Source organism: Thermobia domestica, chromosome 3 (assembly GCF_964235325.1).
Source record: "Thermobia domestica chromosome 3, izTheDome1.hap1.1, whole genome shotgun sequence".
Lineage (NCBI taxonomy): Eukaryota > Metazoa > Arthropoda > Insecta > Zygentoma > Lepismatidae > Thermobia > Thermobia domestica.
In genome coordinates this window covers 106,233,445-106,252,581 of record NC_137456.1, presented here as the reverse complement: position 1 = coordinate 106,252,581, position 19,137 = coordinate 106,233,445, and the positions used below count along the sequence as shown (strand labels likewise).

Here is a 19,137-nt window from a genome sequence, read left to right as displayed (position 1 = left end):
GCTCTAGCCGACTCGGTTGGGTGAGCTATTGGCTCGGCTCACTTCTCGGTTCGGGTCGATAGTGAATGAGCTGTGAGCCGAGCTGCTCGAGTCGTTGACAATTCTAAACCCGGGCCGAGCAGTTTTGAAGATATTTGGCCAGTGCCCTATAACTTTTAACAGTGTTTGGCCCGAGCCCGAATACTCAACCTAGATCCTCAACCCAAATTCAGAAGCTCGTGAACAATGCCCTTGACTTCTAGACCTCACGACTACCGAGGTTGGCAATCAACTAGTTTTTTAGTATTCAAATACAAACCACCTATCTTTCATGTTTATATACTGGGTTGTTATAATAATAATAATAATAATAATAATAATAATAATAATAATAATAATAATAATAATAATAAAAAAAGTTGTAGTAGTAGTAGTGTCATTGATAATAATTATATTGTCTATGTAATATACTTGAAGAATGTACTCGAAACTACACACGGATTTGGCTCGACTCGACTCGAAACTCGACCCCAATTCGAGTTGGAGAAAATTTTTCGAGCCGAGTTCTCGGGTCGAGTTCAAAGATGTCTGTTTCTAGTCGAATCGAGTTTCAAAGAAAACTCGCTCGTGCCCATCTCTACGAGTAACGCAGTATGGCATTTTATCAATGTTGCATTATATGAAAATGTTCATAATCAAGTAAAAATTTGTCCTTGCATTTACATAAAGCGATTCAGAACGTGCAGCAATAATAATAATAATAATAATAATAATAATAATAATAATAATAATAATAATAATAATAATAATAATAATAATAATAATAATAATAGCAGCGGTAGTAATAGTAGTATGGAACATTGAAGTAATTTTTTTTTCACATATTTAAAGTTTTCGGACCTAAAAGTAACGCGTTACTTTCGAAGTAAAGTAACAGTTACTTTTTGGGGGCAAGTAACGCGTTACTAACGAGTTACATTTTAAGAGAAAGTAAAGTAACTTGAAACGCGTTACATTTTTACAAGTAACTTACCCAACACTGCTGTAGAGGGACATGTACATATGTTGTGAGGAATGAGAAGGAGGTTTATGCTCATATGCGAATGATGCGCTGTGTAGAGAGCGCAGGTTCAGCTAGTCGAGTAATCAAAAACATATATATGTTCGTGTAGCTAGTAACTTAATTTGGCGGATTATTTCCTTGGCAACCGGAACATAATGACTCGAGTAGCAACCCCCTCCTTTCCAGTTCACTAATTAGATTTGTGTGTGTTATTCCAAAATAATTGCATACCTATTTTTATATAGGGTTACCAAGGATTTCCTACTTTCATTTTTCCTGACTTTTCCAGATATTCCAGGTCTATCCACCACATTTTACAGATTGAATTTCTTGAGTTTCTAGTGTATATTTAGCTTCTAAGATTAGGAAATTTTTGTTAGTTATATATACAAGGTGACTGGTAATTCGATGCATTTCTTGCAAGGGGATATTCTACAAGTGTTTTGAAACATTTCATCTACATGCACCCGGGGTCGCAAATCAATAGTTTCTGAGTAATTTGCATATGTATGATTTCTTCGAAATTTGCAGGTTAACGACAGGTGCGCGAGAAAGTTTTACCCTGACCCACTTCCACATATCGTAGAGCGATGAAATTTTACATGTGTAATCCTGCATATCTATGTAGGTCATCTCGTAATGTACAGCTCGTAACTCTGTACTGTTGCTGTGTTATAGGTCCGAACGTGAAGTAAGGTGTACTGGTCTAAAATCCATTACTGTACCTCAGAAATCAGCTTGGCAACATCACAGAAGCACTTGCCCCTAGGAAATGGCTCCATGGTTGGAAAGAGGTGGAATGAAGATAGTGCGGCCGAGAGAAAACGCGAACTATGACAGGTTTCATACCCAGGGTCGTGCATCTGTCTGGCCATCATTCGAGGAGTGAACGGGTGCGTTGTTTTCCAGGGGGCACACACTTTTTGTCAGCATGCCACGCTCTGGAATTTCACAGAATACCTCAACGCACGCAGCAGTGAGGCATAGTATATCCTGGTAATTGTGGTCCCTTTGCCTGGAAAGCAAGTAGTAAAACCCCATGTTGATCCTAATCAAACGTGACCATTACTTTAGTCGCTCAGAGCTGAACACGGACTTCCTTTGGTGGTGGTACGTCGGCATGCTTTCATTGGTTTGACGAGATTTTCCCTAGTTTTCTTTACTCACATTAGGCGAACAGGGATGTTACCTTCTACAAGGCCAGGGCCAGTTCCTTCCCAAATCCTAGATCCACCCAAAAGACCGATGCGACCCTGGAGTTTGAGGTCCGAACCACTCTTTGAGTCATTCTCTTACATAAATAAATAAATAGCAATCGAAATCTATGACATCGTGCCGACGTACCACCCCAATGGAAGTATGTGTCCAACTCTGAGCGAATAAAGTGAGCATCACGTTTATTTGGGATCAACATGAATATTACTACTTGCTTTCCAGGCAAAGGGTACCACAATTAGAAGGATATACTATGCCTCACTGCTGCGTGTGTTAAGGGATTCTGTAAAATTCCAGAGCGTGGCATGCTGACAAAAGGTGTGTGCCCCCTGTAAAACAACGCACCCCTTCACTCCTCGAATGATGGCCAGACAGATGCACGACTCCGGGTATGAAATCCGTCATAGTTCGTGTTTTCTCTCGGCCGCACACTATCTTCATTCCATCTCTTCCCAACCACGCAGTCATTTCCTAGGGGCAAGTGCTTCTGTGATGTTGCCAAGCTGATTACTGAGGTGCGGTAATGGATTTTGGACCACTGCACCTTACTTGGCGTTCGGACCTATAATACAGCAACGGTGCAGAATTACGAGCTGTACATTACCAGATGACCTATATAGGTATGTAGGATTACACAAATAAAATTTCATCGCTCTACCATATGTGGAAGTGGGTTAGGGTAAAACTTTCTCGTGTACACTCATGTCCAAAATTATTGTTGCATGTCTATAAATATGTTGTTCTACGAATATAATTTGATAACGAATTCGCCCGGTATTTCTTATAATGTTAGTATGTGTATAGTCGGTAAAGACATGTATGTGGCAAATTTCGTACCAAAAGAGCAGTAAATAAGAATAAAACGAAAATAAAACTTTCTTCTCCATTTGGCAAGATTTTGTTTTACTCATTCTAATTTTCGTATTTATGATTCTTTTTCTATCAAATTTACCACAAATATACATTTCGCGATTATACACATAGTGTCAGTATTAAAAGTAACCTACAAAATAATTATCAAATTATATTCTTACAAGAAGACAGTTGTAGATACGCGTCAATCATTTTGGACATGAGTGTACCTGTCTTCAAAGAAATCATACATAAGCAAATTACTCAAACTATTGATTTGCGAACCCCGGTTCATGTAGGTGAAAATATTTCAAAATATGTGTAGAATATCTCCTTGCAAGTAATGCATCGAATTACCAGAAACCCTGTATATATATATATATATATATATATATATATATATACACATATCGGGTGTTCTAAAAAGGGCGCCCACTGACCACAGAGCACTATTCTAGAGATCAAAATAAAGCGGAAATGTTATATGATGGTTTGCCCTCCGGGGCTTCTTCAGTCGCTATGAGGAATCAAGATTTGACAATGTAACAACGTTGCAGATTAACTTGGAACCATTAGCATCACTCTACAAATACATCAAGCAGTTAAATCCATTGCTACACTAGTAAGTGATGATAGTCTCAATCTATACCGACTTGAGCTGCCTTCTGGAAAGAATTGATGCAGCTATTTGATAAATTAGTAAATCTACTCTACGGTTCTTTACTTGTGACGTTGCTACATAGTGCAATTCGTGTCTCCAGACAAGTACCCGAAAGGTATACAAATATATATATATATATATATATACGATTTATTATGACTCGTAGAATAGTGCTCTATGGTCCGTGGGCGCAATTTTTAGAACACCCGATTTATATATATATATATATATATATAAATTTTTTCTTATATCAAGGATATTTAAATAATATATATATACACACACAAAGGCCCATCAACATGCATCCTCAGCGTTTGTGTGTATTTTTTAAATATTCTTGATATAAGAAAAAAAAATAATAACAGAAAGTTACATGATGTATTTTGATGACAATAAACAGAATCTAGCATTCAACATACTGTAACTAACAAACAGTTGTGACAAGTTTTCATTGTGTTACGGAAGAGATCGTCTCAAGGCAATTTCCACGTTGATAGCTTCTGTTTCCAGATCGGTGCTTTCTTTTATATATATATATATATATATATATATATATATATAACTTTGCTTTCTCTCTCTAATATAGTAATTTGATCAGCGATGCGTTTACGCTTACCTTTTTTCGACTTAATTGCATTTTCTTTGGCAAGCTTTTTTCTTCATGGCTTCCTTATAACTCATGAAGTAACAACAGATTGAAGCATTTTTCTATTTATTTCCACCGCACAAGTTCCTCCAGAATATTTTACAGAATCACACACTATAACTCAATGTTACTATTGAATCTTCACGAAGGTTTTCTACCATGATCTCCTTATTAATAGAAAAAACACTTTCAACACTCGCATTTCCATGAGAAAGAATAAGCAAAATTTTCATTACCTTCCACAATTCTTCGAACTTATTATTTCCGAATAAATTGTTGTTTTTTTTTTTTTTTTAAGTGTTCAGTCGATCTGATTTAGGGTTGATACTGTCAAACTTATCCATCCATATATTCTGTAATACAGAACACATTTTACTGTACTGATGTTTTGCTTCTTCTGGCGGAATGCGATTTTTCTCAAACAGTTACTACTTTCACACAAATTTCGAATTGCATGAATTTCTCTTGGTATGAGACAAGAAAGGTTGCGCATAAACCTACAGTTCGCTGGACATTTCTCAAGGATCTTCCTTCACATTGATACCAAAAAATTTCCATGTTCCAGGAGGAATTCAAGTTTTAGTCTTTCATTACGTCAACTTTAGAATAAGAGCAAAGTTTATATTTTCATGAGATACTTACACTTTTAACAATTTCCAGGTTGTGTCTTCTCCTCTTTGAACACACTGTTCGGCAGAGCACTTCATTTTCATCTAACACACCAATATCCAACACACGATTGATGATTACTGAGCTCAGAACTCAACTGAGGTCTTGTTACGAGGTAGTTTAAGCGGTAGACGTGTTCAAACTTGCCTGATACTGCGTGCAGAGGAAGTCATGTTCAGACTTGCAGTAAGATGCAAGTTATTAGATTAAGCACACGTGCTTGTTAGTATTTGTTTTTTATTTATACTTTGTTAGTAACATGGAATTTTACTATTCTAGTCATTACGAGCATTATGAAGCAAATAAAGGTTATTTAGAGTAAGTTTTAGAATTTTCGCACTTCCCACACCAGAGATATTCAAGTTCAAACATTGACAAAGTCCCGTTTGTGACCATATTTGATGTCTTATAACATCATTACCATTAATTTCTACGATCTCGTATTTCGTCTGGCTGTATATTGTGTGAAGACAAATACAAAGTAAATATAGAACATTTTTGGAGCAACTCTTTCCCAGAATTCTCGGAGCTTAAAAATGATTGATGCTCACTTATGATTTTGTGGGATTATTTAAGGCATTTTACATTGAACTGGTAAAAAGCTTTTAGCACTACATAAAAAGCCACTTCATAACCCTTTCACTGGTATTTATCTCATATCTGTACCCGTTTTCATTTTTGAGATATTGTAATTCGTGTACAATCTGATTTTCTCATTAATTGCTACACGCCATATTGGAAATATGGACACCGTGGACATATGGAATGGAATCCAATGTTTCTTATCATACCATTGTGTTTACGAGACATGTTTCAATATGGTAAATGGTGCGATTTTCGGTGCGAATAATCCAGTTATTATTTATGGACTCTACCGTGTGTAAAAATCATGTAGAAATCCAAAAACCCAAGATAACTAGATTATAAAACGGCCAAGCAACCAATTATTTTTTCTCTGGTACATTTGACATGAATGGACATGAACGAAGACTCAGACATCTGTCATAACAGACTCGCAAGCCAAATTTTACAATGCATCGGATTCTCTAGAAGCAACTACGCACGTATACACAAAAACAGTTCGTTGTTCATGAATTAGGAGCAAGAGACTACGAATCATGTACAATACTCCCAATGGTTTCAAAACTTTCTTGTCACAGAAGATGAGAGTATTCTGAATATGGCATGATTTTATATCTGGCAGTATTGCACACTAATGCAGCGTAATATTAAAAATGTGATGGATAATACAGTATTAGAATATAAATGAAATGCTTTATTGTTATTGAAAAATAACATACTTACCGTTTGTGGAACTACTCAAAATAAAGATGATATTTTGCTGAAACTGAACATTATCTATTAAAGTTGAAATCCACAAAGACGACTTCCACTGCTCGTCATGTCTCAGATCCCACACACATGTATGGAGTAATCGAACCAACTGGATAAGAGATGGGCTATCAGGAATTTTCAGCAATTCTACTAACAACTTCACTAAATTTTCTTTCTTTACGATCTCCTCTCGAATGGATTTCTGACACGACAAATTTCCTAACATTCCCACCATAATCTCCTAGAAAGTAAACGGGTAAAAAGGAAATAACATTTGTTGATAGACGCTGTTGGGTACATAACTTAAATAAGAACAGTCTTACCTTGCGTCTAGAATTTTAGTGATTCCTTAGTTCCAGTGCACTTTGTCACTTTCTTTAATAACATCTTAAAACTGTTAAACTGGACGCATTATATAGTTTAAAATTAAAATAAATTACAATTAAATATAAATATAAATAATAAATAAATACTAATAGTGTATTGTATTTAATATGTTAGATAGGCTTCTTCTTTTCTGTGGTGCCTATCCTTAAAAAAAAAAAAAAAAAAAAAAAAAAAAAATCGGGAACTGAAGAAAAAATATTTTTCTTTCATGGAAACTCCTGTGTTACATTGTTAATAAAGATCATATACACAACGATGATTAGGAACTAATGACTAGTGATAATTTTTATTGACAGTACAACACACAAGTTCCCATTTAAAAAAAAAATGGTTTGCTTGTTTGTATTCCTCGTAAATTTTCTATAGTTTCTGAAGAATACGGTTTTACTACTTTCTCTAAATACAGGAAAATAGTCCGACAGGAAAGGAGGAGTCTAACAATGAGTCTAGTTTAGCAACTGTAAAAAGTTACTGAAGAAAGTGGCTGAGTAGTTCTGCTTGTGAAGGAGTAGGAAGAGCATAAATATAGCAAATTACAGTCCGCAATCGTTTCCCACTACCGATTTTTATTATAAAATCCTCTATGAACAGTATTTTACAGAAATACTACAATAATGTAAATTCTCTAATATAAAACAGAAAGAAGTGACCTATGGTACGAGCAGCCTAGGCCAGGATCTCCACAAAGCTCCGAGCAAGCTAGGTGGAGTGGATTAGGAATCATCAATGCTCCGAAGGAAGCAGAGAAGGGGGTTAAGAGTCACAGAGTTCCGAAGCAAACTAGGGGCTTTGGGTTAGGTATCTCCTAAAGCTCCAGAGCAAGCTAAAGGAGGGGTGATCAATCTAGACTGGTACCATTCAAATCATCTCGGTTATATATGAGCTCCAGGTGCGGCGGTGGCGCTGCTGTTCCCTCTCGTCATGTGACTGGTGGTGTCGCTGTTGTCTCCGTACTCCATAGTAAGATGCACATGGTTGTTGTTTATAAGTACGAGTACAAGCTGGGTGTTTGTAAACACAAGCACGTGGAACATTACAATACTGAAACCGTCTAAAGGGTGGATCAATAAAATTTGAGACACAAGGTAAGAACGTTCTTACTGGAATATACCTGTACTACAAGAAACATACAAAAGAATATATGTACAAATTGATCTCTATCTCATAATTTTATCTTATATTCCTCACGTCATAAAAACGAAACAACAGAATCTATATACCATAAACTAAGAGCATGTCTTCCTATAAGTCAAACTTACTGTTAATCGCGGAGACGAACTTTCAGTAATAACTTCTGTTATTAGATCTAGAATATTATGATCCATCAATAATTTATCTACATCTGGTTCAATGGTCATATCCCACAACAGACACAAGTCAGCTTCAAGCTCATCTTCTAGCTCTATAACTTCTTCCTGGCAATATTTTGGATATTCCTGAAAATATGAAACAATTCAACATACGATATACGGACGTACTACTACATGAAACAAGAAAATCAATGGTAAAACATTACACAAAACTTAAGATAGTTGATATTAAACTTAAGATCATCTGTTTCGCAGATGTTATACTTAATATTTAACAGATGAAAATCTAAACTACGATTACTGACTTATGTGGTCCCGGTTTCGACATCAAAATTAATTTACAGAATTTACTATTCTCAAATACTGCTTTCTTCGAACATCTTATAATAATAATTATTACTAATAATTTCGACGGTAAAGCTAAGAATTTTTCCGCACAAAAATGTTACTACGATCTTATTATTGAACTCTATTTCTTTGTTGTACAAATATCTCGAATTTTCGAACAGCTGTAAATGTCTGATTCATGGAAAACAACGAAAGAGTAATCATTAGGTAGCACATTGAAATACAACATGACGAAATATACAATTAACAAAATTGCGGATCATTTCTAGGTTTTTGGTGAGCATTTCATGATGCAGGTAAGTTCCTTCTACTGCACTACTTTTGTTTCTTGTCGTGAGTAAGACGCTAGACCTGGTAGTCAAAAACTTGGGAGATATTTGCAAAGCTCAGGAATTTAATTTATTTGTAAATAGTCACGTTATGTGAATAATTAATAACTCAGTTAAATAATATTTGTAACATTATTCAGGTGAGGTGTTAATTATTATTATTATAATACGTTCCATATGCTCAATAAACAATTCTGTTATGAGACGCAGACGCCAGCGAGATCGACGTAGAAATTAAAATATCTTTAGAGTAATGAACGTGGGTATGTCCCGTACTACCGGAGACTAACTGAACGGTAGGGACTAATTAGTGAAATACAGGAGTGGGAATGGGACGTCTGACCGGGACAGGGCGTTTGGGGGGCTGCTATTTGGGCGCGAGGTACATAGTAAAGATCACAATTTATGACACATAAAGTAAGCTAGGCACTGAAAACTAAACGCGAATCAAGATATATATATATATATATATATACATTTCCTACACTTCTATCTTTATCTCACCTCATTTATCTATCTTATTTATTCATCTAAATTAAATAAAAAATATTTAAATAAAAATTATGTAGTTTTATCTTTTAAAATTTTCATTTGCTGCACCATCCCGTCTTACTAAAAGTTGTGATAAACGGGAAAGCAAAGAAAGCTTTGTCTCTCTAGGACCAATCAGAACACGTTGTTCATGATAAACAGCCAATCAAAACACTTCAATTGTTTTGTTTAATTATCGATCATTTTAATGAGGACTCCTATATATTTGAGTCGGCTTGTGCAGGATTTTAGTTCTTGTCCAATCAGTGTGCTTATGAAGTGCGATTTCCTCAGTCTGATATCAATGTGAAGTATGGAAATGTTATCAAAAAGGGAACGGTTTAAATTAGTAGACAACGAGTTTCAGAATGTTTTCGACAAAGGCAGCGCGGATGGAACAAAAAATTTTTGGCGATGTAAAAGAAAGGCGGAAAGGCGTAAAGCTCGTGTTCACACAGACGCCACAACTGGGCAGGTAAGTAAATGTTATTGATATATAGTTCAAGGACATAACTCGATATCTGAATTGCAATATTAACTAATTTATCAATAAACACATAATTATATTCGTTCGTAATATCGCTTGAATGTAAAAAAGTGCAATGAATGTTCATCTTATTAATATTTTGAAAAGTAATAGGCCTATTAATTTTTTAAAAAATAGCTAAGTACTTCCGTTTTTCTGGCTTTGGTTTAGGCCTAGTTTGGCCGCCTTTTGACAAATGTCCAGGTCAATTATGAACGTGGGCACTCGGGGAATCCGTCTTCTACATTTATAAAAGTTTGGAATTTCAAGTTTCGTTTCCATGTTTCAGTTTTAAAAAAATGCTTACACAATTTGTTTGCTTAGGCCTAGTCTGGCCATTAAAAGTAATAAGTGGGTTGTGCTCGTTGCACGCTCGCTAACCCATTCATTATTACTGAGAAAGTAAGCCTATAGTTAGTTTTTTGTCTTTTTAGCGTTTGTGACATTTGTTTAGGCCTGGTTTGGGTATCTTTTGATAAACGAATGCCCAGACCCAGTAAAACTATGGAAAAGCCTTAGATAAATTTTTAAAATTCTGAATTTTAAACACCGTTTGTTTGCGTCTAGATAGACTTAGTTTCGACATATTCCTATTTCGATATATTAAGTTCTTTACTGGAAGAGGCCCATACTGTATGTAATGTAGTCAATCATACCTAGTCTGGTTTACTTTAATTTTGACTTGAAATGTTATCAAATAAAAAGCACACTTAACTTGGTTGAAACTTAAATTTACAAAATTTAATTAAAAGAAACACTAATGATGTCTGTCCCACGTTCGTATGACTTCGAATAGAATCAGTGGCCCTTTGCATTACAGATGAGCACCCTAGCTGATTAACTGTCTCTCTTTCATTTAAATAGTAAGTTTTTCATCGTAAACAAAGTAAATAAAACATACTATATCACAATATCTTAATATCTAATGTACCCTGAAAGATAAATGATGGTTGTAATGAATCAAAATATTTGGCAGTACATACTACATTACTATTTAAAGTGGCACAGGTTACATAGGTCTATCAAAAAGAACACCCAGATTACAACTGAACCGTGAAGGTTTCGGCAAAAGGCTTCTGTCATCCTCAGCACGGATCCTTTCAGAAAACTAATGTTGGTTGGTATCACTGTTAATAGCTTTCCTGATATATTTAGAAAAAAAAAATCGGTAGGTATTGCACACTGTATGAAATCGTATATCCAAAGATATAACTTCAATTTTGCTTGTTTGCAACCTATTCTGAAAATTACTACAAGATTTGATAAAATGCAAGTTCAACCGGAGAGCGAATAACCTTTAGTCGATGGGTTTATGGTTAAACTGTAATCTGTATATTTTTGTAAGTACAACTTTACGTAGTATCGAATATGCAGCCTATCAAATAATGTAGCGACTACCCTGCTGTCTTCTGTTCTTATATGAAATACTCCAATTTAAATTACCAAATTACACAGTGCTTACTTAAATACTGTTTTCTGTTCAAGTCACGAATTTAATGAAAATTAAACTACCTTGTTTATGTATATTTAAGTATTCTCTTACCTCTGTGAATCTCATCAGAGTTTTCAGCACCCATCTTTCACTATATAATGTATCCCCAATTGCGTCTCCTTTCATTTTCGTAACTTCGTCCTTCTCCATACCACTGGGAAGAGTCGGATTGCAGTTGGGAACGTCTGATGAAAGACTGTCTTCATTTTGAAAACTCCTAATAAACGAAAATAATTTCGTGAAAGCAAATAATTTTACAGAAGCACATACTTTTTATGCAGCGTTTCGTACAAGCATACACTTGAAAAAGAAAGGAAGAGAGAGAGAGAGAGAGAGAGAGAGAGAGACGCACACACACACTAATCTATTCAAGGACAAATTTTGAGCGACAATGAAATTACAAAACTGATGAATGACTCAGACTCAGTTGATTACGAATTAGAAAGTGAGGACACTGATTAGACCATGTTCAGCGGCGTAGTCGTGGGTGCAGAAGATAGTAACTGAGTTTCACGTAAAACGGAAGTTCCTTCAGTAAAGAAAAAAAGCACAAACAGACTCTGATACTGGTTGGAGCAATAGAATCCTAAGTAAATGCAAAACAAATAATAAAAAGAAAAAGTATAGGAAATGAAGGGCACAACATGAAAGTTTTTGCTTTTGAAAATTTAGCCATTCAACAAGAAGCCACAAATAAATGTAGCAGAGCTCTAAGCACCACAGTATATTTCATGAAATCATGCAAACCATTGCGAGCAGTGGATCCATGTTTTCCCATATCTATCTTTAGAATGTTTTTCCCCACAAACTGACCATTCAGCATCATTCTCACTAACGCTGTCACTCAAGTCGTTATATTGAATGTCAATACTGGAGTCAATGTCACTGATCGTCTTTGCTTTGGTTTTGCTGGTGGATGATTTCACGCACGCACCTCCGGCAGAAATACTGGGGCTTTCTGCCAATTAATTTAAATTCAGTTTTACATATAAATCATCAATCACACAATTTTACATGATTTATCAAATAATAAACTTTGTCAGTGTATTTTAAACGTGTGCAAACATAGTTTCTAGTAACCAAACCGAAGTGAACTGAACTCAGAAGCTTCCGGCGTGCAAAGCTGTGGAATTCATCCTCTGTTGTCGAGACAAGTCTATCCCTGGTTAAGCCTGGCCACCAAATAGAGCGACCTTTATTTCCTAGATGATGGGCTGCTTGTCCACCATACTTCGTTGAGTTCCAGCCAGTAGTTTCCGAGAAAACACAATATAAAATGAGAGTCAAGCCCAACCGAATCTGTCCCTAGCCGGACCCGGCTACCAAATATATAAATTTATATTTATTTGGCAATAGGCTTTGCCCACCAAATTTGGTTCAGATCCAGGCAATAGTTACCGAGAAATAAAGTACCATATACAAGGCGAGTCCAGCCTATCAGAGCCTTTCTGACGATCCCAGTCAGTAAATCATAGTATTTTTATTTATTTATTTGGCTATGAGGAAGCCGTGGTGGCTCAGTGGTAGAGCGTTGAGTTGATTTTAGCTTAGCGTCCCTTTCAGCAGCGAGGCTATATGAGACATGGACCTACTGATTAACGTGGAATCCGAACCACATGAGCTTCCGCCGGGATCAGTGGTAGAGCGTCCACCTATGGTGCATGGGATCCTTGGCTCAATCCAGCTTGCGCCACGTGAACTTTGTGGTGGACAAACACCGTGTACGTGATTTTTGTCGTGGTTCTCCCGTTCCCTCCCACTTTCTTTATTCCACCATTTCATTCATTTCTAATCATCACCGTCTCCTTTATCCTAGCCGGCATAATCATGGGGTGTAAAACTTAAAAGATTTTCATTTAGCTATGGGCTACCCGACAAATTTGGTTCAGATCCGACCAGCAGTTACCATAAAATAAAGTACAACATGCCCACACACATACACGTGGAGTGAAACTGTATGCTCTCGTATGCTTTACGCATTGTGAGATATGTATGCTACCGGTAAATATGAAGCATAAAACCTACATTGTCACCATTATTAACCTGATTTTCTTATCCTCGCTTATGCATATACCCACGTCGCTCACGCACCTGCTTGCTGTGGATACTCTCCGGCACGGAATCATCAGCTTCGTTCTGTCCTCACTCAGTTCAAGATAGCATTTGTGCATTTATTGGACACTAAACACCAATTGTTTCATGCTTTCTGTACTCGGTTTTACGACATTGTCATAGCTTACATAACGGTTAAACAGACAATGTTTAGAAGAACGGGTTCACCTACTTTTTCTGAAAACATGTTACAATTTCGGTTGTTTCTGTTCACATTAGGTTAGTTTTGATTAGTTTGCTAGTATAGCGGCCCAGCATGACTTGCAAAAAATTGATCGAATTTCGCTAATATCTATTAATATTAGGTTAGTTCAGGTTAGTTAAGGTTATATTATGTTAGATCTAAGTAGTTGCATTTTCCATTTCTCCTGTAAATTTTGTATTTTTTACATACTTTTGGACCCCTTCTGCTAAACATTGACCTGGTTAAACCCTCCTACAGTGAATTCACATCAATGAATACAATTCCTCTCATAAGAAACGATTTAAAGGACATTAGTTGTTTATTTCCTGAAGAAAGTCATAACTCATGATTTCAAGCGTTAATACCTTAACTATGATTATTGTTACCTTTATTACAATCTTGCTCTTATAGTTTAAAAGAGAATTTGAACAGGATCTAAAGTGGGATACTACAAAATCGTAAAAAACTTTAACAATCAATGTCTGGGCCCCTTCTGTAACAGAATAGCAGTATATACGTGTATTTATATGGCCTCTGCGCCACAGAGTTGCTCCAGCATTTTAAGGTTTAGGTTACGTTAACCCTGAAAAGAACATGTTACGAAATATCGCTTCAGGTACACCTCACGATTTCAAGACGTGTTACCCAAATTATTCCACATAATGTTGCATTTTGGTCAGAACTAGTTCGTGCTAGTTCTCTAAAGTCTCCGAGCAGACTGAACGGGCAAGGAATACCAGTAGAAGGGAGGACTCCCTTCCCCTTCCTTTGACTTATGAACGGAGTTGATTGACGTAACACGTCAGAATAGGTAGTGTTATTGTCAGGGTTTATTCAGCTTCTCAGGTTAAGTTGTGTTAGATTAATTTCGACCATGTTCGACATTCCTGAACCTGTTCTGCGGCACAACCCGTAGATTTACTCGCGCGGACGGTTCTACCAAATAGAAAATTTATAGGTAAAATACGATGTGAGAATTTTTCGTGAATATAAGTAATTACTTCAGTGTACAGAATCTTGAAATGATTTTGAGTGATAGTGAAAGTAATATATGTGTAAGTGTGCTCTTCCACTGTCTCCGTTGCTGACGCGCCTGCTCCCTACGGAAGCACATCCTCATTACCGCTCAGCCCCTCTGCTACGATCCTGGCCTGACTGAGTGTGGCATTTATATGCAATACGCCCACTGTATTTATACTGAGCCCTCCTGAAGTCAATCTGCAAGTAGTAATGGAGCTCCCCATTTTGTGCATGCTATGCTAAAAGAAATACGAAGCTCTAACCTAACCTGAAAATGTAAGAAATGGTCAAAATTTGGTAGAACAATCTGCTCAAGTAATGCTGAACTCCGTTTTTATTAACAAAGAACAAACATAATTTCGTACAGTTTTACGATACGGATCCATAGTATAAGTAGTAATAGGAGTAAGAGTAGGGGTAGGGGCAGTAGTAGGAGTAGGAACGGGTTAGAAGCCCCGCAAGAGTTCGTTGGGTTCTGTTCTCGACATAAAATACGCAAATTAGACTTCCCCAAATTTTTTCGTACTTTTTACAATTTGTGGATCCGTATAGTAAAACTGCACCCATTCTTTTAATAGATTAATATAAATGTAACATAATCGCTTAAAAGTAATATATTTAACTATTACAAACTATAGTTCATTTCAAACATTACCAAGGAAATGTGTTTAAAAATCAGAATTGTCTACGCTTCTATACTATACTTACAAGTCATTCCCCTGATCCATTTTAATTTGTCAATAAACTAGAAACAGTTATCAATAAAAATCCATTTATTATTCCCGTTTAGAAACTCAGCAAACACGTCATTTTAAAATTCATTTATTTACACAGCTACTTTGAAAACGAGGCCATCTTCAGTTATATTTGTTCAATTATCAGCACCTCCACAGAAACTCTACTCTACTTAAAGAAATTTCGGTGCAAATTTATTACTCGAATGTCATTGTTGTGAAGCTGAAAAGTTATCGTCCACATTCCATACCAAACTTAAGCAAAATTTTGATTGCAAAAGTGCAACGTAATGAAGGATAAAAGTCATCAGAACTGCATTGCTTATTATCACAAACTAAATCGCAAATTTTGAGTTAAGTTGGTGCAAACTATTAAAAACATGTTCCAGTATAATTAAAAAAAGGTGCAGTTTTACTATACGGATCCACAGATTGTCGAATGTACGGAAAATTTTGAGGAAATCCTTAGTTTGCCCATTTTATGTCTAGACCAGAACCTAACGAACCCCTGAGGGGCTTCTAACACGTTCCTATTCCTACTGCTACCCCTACCCCTACTCCTACACCTATTACTACTTATACTATGGGTCCAGATACTAAAACTGCACGAAAAAATGTACTCTTTATGGGTTGTGCAATGCATTTGTGGTATAGCGAGAAGGTGGGAAAGGAACTAATTTCATAACGCTATTCGCAAAGTTCTATATTAGTTTATTCCCATGGTAGTTTCAAAACGAAATAAGATATTAACATGATTCTTTTTTGCTGTAAGCAAAGATGTATTAGCTACCTTAATTTCTGAGGGTCTTATGCAGAGTCGTTTTGACATATGATTAGCATCATACTAAAGGCGGACAGTTTCTAATTTTTTGAAAATAACAATATCTTGAAATAATAATTGATATAAATACACTTATTAACTGGGAGTATCACCATTCATTTCAGCAACCGCGAAAACTATGGATTTAACTCTAATATTTGTCGTTTTGGGCTATTTTTACATGTCATGGTATCCCCTCCTTCCCGATGACCCCCGGCCTGCATACAACCGTAGCTGAATTTGCAATTCATCGCTAATGGAAGTGTCACCATTGATCTCAGCCACCGTGTAAACTATGGATTTGGCACTAATATCTGTCATTTCGGATTAATTTTATGTCTCGGTATCCCCCCACCCCGGTTATCTCCGGCCCGCAGCCGGAAGTTTATGTAATCGGAGTTTCAGTATCGATCTCAGCGACCGTGAAAACTATGAATTCGACACTAATGTCAGTCATTTTCTACTACTACCATGGTCGTTTCCGGTTTCGAAGTTCATAGCCATAGAACGAAAATGGTAAAAGATTGCGACAAGCGGTTTTTGGAAATCGATTCAGTGTCTCAAGAAAGCATTTATATGACATATCCATCCGTAACATTGTATTGAAACCGAAACATTCAATTAGTGTCCGGTTTCAATATTGATCTCCATAGAGCAAAACTGGTAAGATATATCGAGAAACGTCTTTCTGGAATCGATCCAACATACCAGAAATACTAGTATTTTTTTTTTCTACGTTAACCCTGTTTTCAAACCAGAAGTGGTAGAAATGGACCATTTCTTGTTTCAACCCTTAACGCTATAGAAGATAAGCGGTAATAGATAGAGACAAACAGTTTCCGGAATCAATTCAGTGTCAGTGTCTCAACAGAAGATACTGGGCCTTATGCAGAGTCGTTCTGATTCGTGATTAGTGTCATACTAAAGAGTTCGAATAACATATGTTTCCTGCAGTAGTCAGGCTTTTAGTATGACGCTACTCAAACGTCAAAAAGACTGCATAAGGCCCACTATTTCCATCCGTAACACTAGTAAAACCGGTAGTGCTAGAAATTTACTAGTACTTGCAGGTTTGAATATTGATCTGTATAGAGCAAGAACGGTAAGATATTGAAAAGCGGTGTTTCGGAATCGTCAACCGGAAGTGGTAAAAATCTACGATTTTCAGTTTTACAATGCTGATCACAATAAAGCAAAATGATATTGAAAAGACAGAAGCGGTTTTCTAACATAAAGTTATTACCGTAAGAATATGTTTTATCTTCGGCTTTATTTATTCTTCTACTGCAGTCACAAGTGGTAGAAATATACTACCATTTCCAGTTTCAGTATTATTAGCATAGACCAAACGGTAAAGTATACTGAGTAATGGCTTTCTTTTGTGAATTCAGCATCCCAAGAATAAGTTTTGCCTCTACCATTATCTCTGTATTGAAACTGGAGTACGGAGTCTATGATTTCCGAGTTTCAACGTTGATTACTATAGTGAAAAATAGTCATAGTTGCGGGAAGCTGGTTTTTGATACGGAATCAGTACCGCAAGAATAGTTTCCATCTTTTCGACTTTACTCCTTTCTTTCAACCAGAAATGATAAAAAGCTATTATTACTTCCGGTTTTAATGTAGTATTGTTCCATATGGAGCCAACACTAATAGGAGGCGATAAACTTTTTTTTAACATATGGATTCAATATCTACAATATTGATACATATGTTGTAAGAGCTGGTAATATATTGTTTTTATTATCAATTTATGATGAATTATTATATCTCTTACATTATCCCTCTATTTCAGCCAGATGATGTTATGTATCTGTCTCAATATTGAACTCGCATAGTTTCGAAGTCTAGCGTATTTTCAAAACTGTAAAATGTACCACCCCCACCCCGCTACGTTTGTGGAAAGCTAAACTAATGATTTCACAAGTTAGGTACAGTTGTTAATGCTCATGAATCACTGAATACATTAAACTACCTTTGTATCTAATTATGACATTCAAATTTGTGTGCATGGTTATATTATAATTGCAATCATCTCTGGAGTTACATTGCAAAATAGTGGATAACTTCTACTACGCACGGAGAAAGTCGCTAGAAACGAACACAGCGAACGCTTTTCCAAATTCGTTTTTATATTCGATCCATGACCCTGTGCAGTAATGGCTAATGCTCTTGCATTTCATGTAAGCGGTTCTGGGTTCGATTCCGGGTCGAAGACTTGGTCGAAACGGTGTAAACAGCTTTCTTAGTCCTTTCATTCTTACTTGAAGTCTTACCTTAGTTTACACTCAGCCATCATTTAAATGTCTCTTAACGCTGAAACCGTACACGGTTAGTTTCTACCACTTTAGGTTTGAATTCAGGGTTACGAATGAAATGAAACCTATTCTTGAGATGTTGAATCGATTACAGAAAATCGTATCTCCTAAATCGTACTGCTGTTGCTCAGCTTCTCTCTTACCGTAAGTAGTAGTGGATGTTGATTACTTAAGGTTTCATTAGAGAAGTACGGATGAAGATATGTTTTCTTCAGCCACTGAATCTATTTTAAACAACCGGTTATCGCCATATATTATCGTTTTTGCTCTATAGTGATCAACGTTGAAACCGGAAATGTTTAATTTTTACAAATTCTGTTTTGGCTAGAGAGCAGATGCCGCGGTCGGATTGCCGGCGCCGGAAACCGGCGTCTTTCCGCGCGATTTTCGAGCGCGACGAATAGTTGCCTTGCCGAGCAGTCAGCAAACAGTCGGAAATGAGCATTAAATGCGTCGGCATCGCCGTCGAAAAGAGGCCGGCATAAGGAGTCGGCAGAGGTCGAAAAGAGGCCTTTCCGACTGTTTTGCCGACTCTGACGGTCGGCAACAGTCGGCAAAGAGTCGGCAAAGGACATTTTATTTTACGATTTTCGACCGCTTGCAGTC

At 36.5% G+C, this 19,137-nt stretch overlaps 1 protein-coding gene across 1 annotated transcript in view; it reads right to left on the bottom strand.

The window, feature by feature from the left end:
* LOC145680641 (uncharacterized) overlaps positions 1–15,581 on the bottom strand; it is a 29,744-nt gene extending 14,163 nt beyond the window's left edge. The window contains exons 1-4 of the mRNA XM_081751340.1: positions 15,368–15,581; positions 11,395–11,560; positions 8,067–8,243; positions 6,391–6,661 (exon numbers count right to left, since the gene is read on the bottom strand). Coding sequence (XP_081607466.1) covers positions 6,391–6,661; positions 8,067–8,243; positions 11,395–11,560; positions 15,368–15,387 — 634 coding nt within the window. The 5' untranslated portion in view covers positions 15,388–15,581. The remainder of the gene's footprint in view (positions 1–6,390; positions 6,662–8,066; positions 8,244–11,394; positions 11,561–15,367) is intronic.
* Between the last annotated feature and the right edge of the window lie 3,556 nt (positions 15,582–19,137).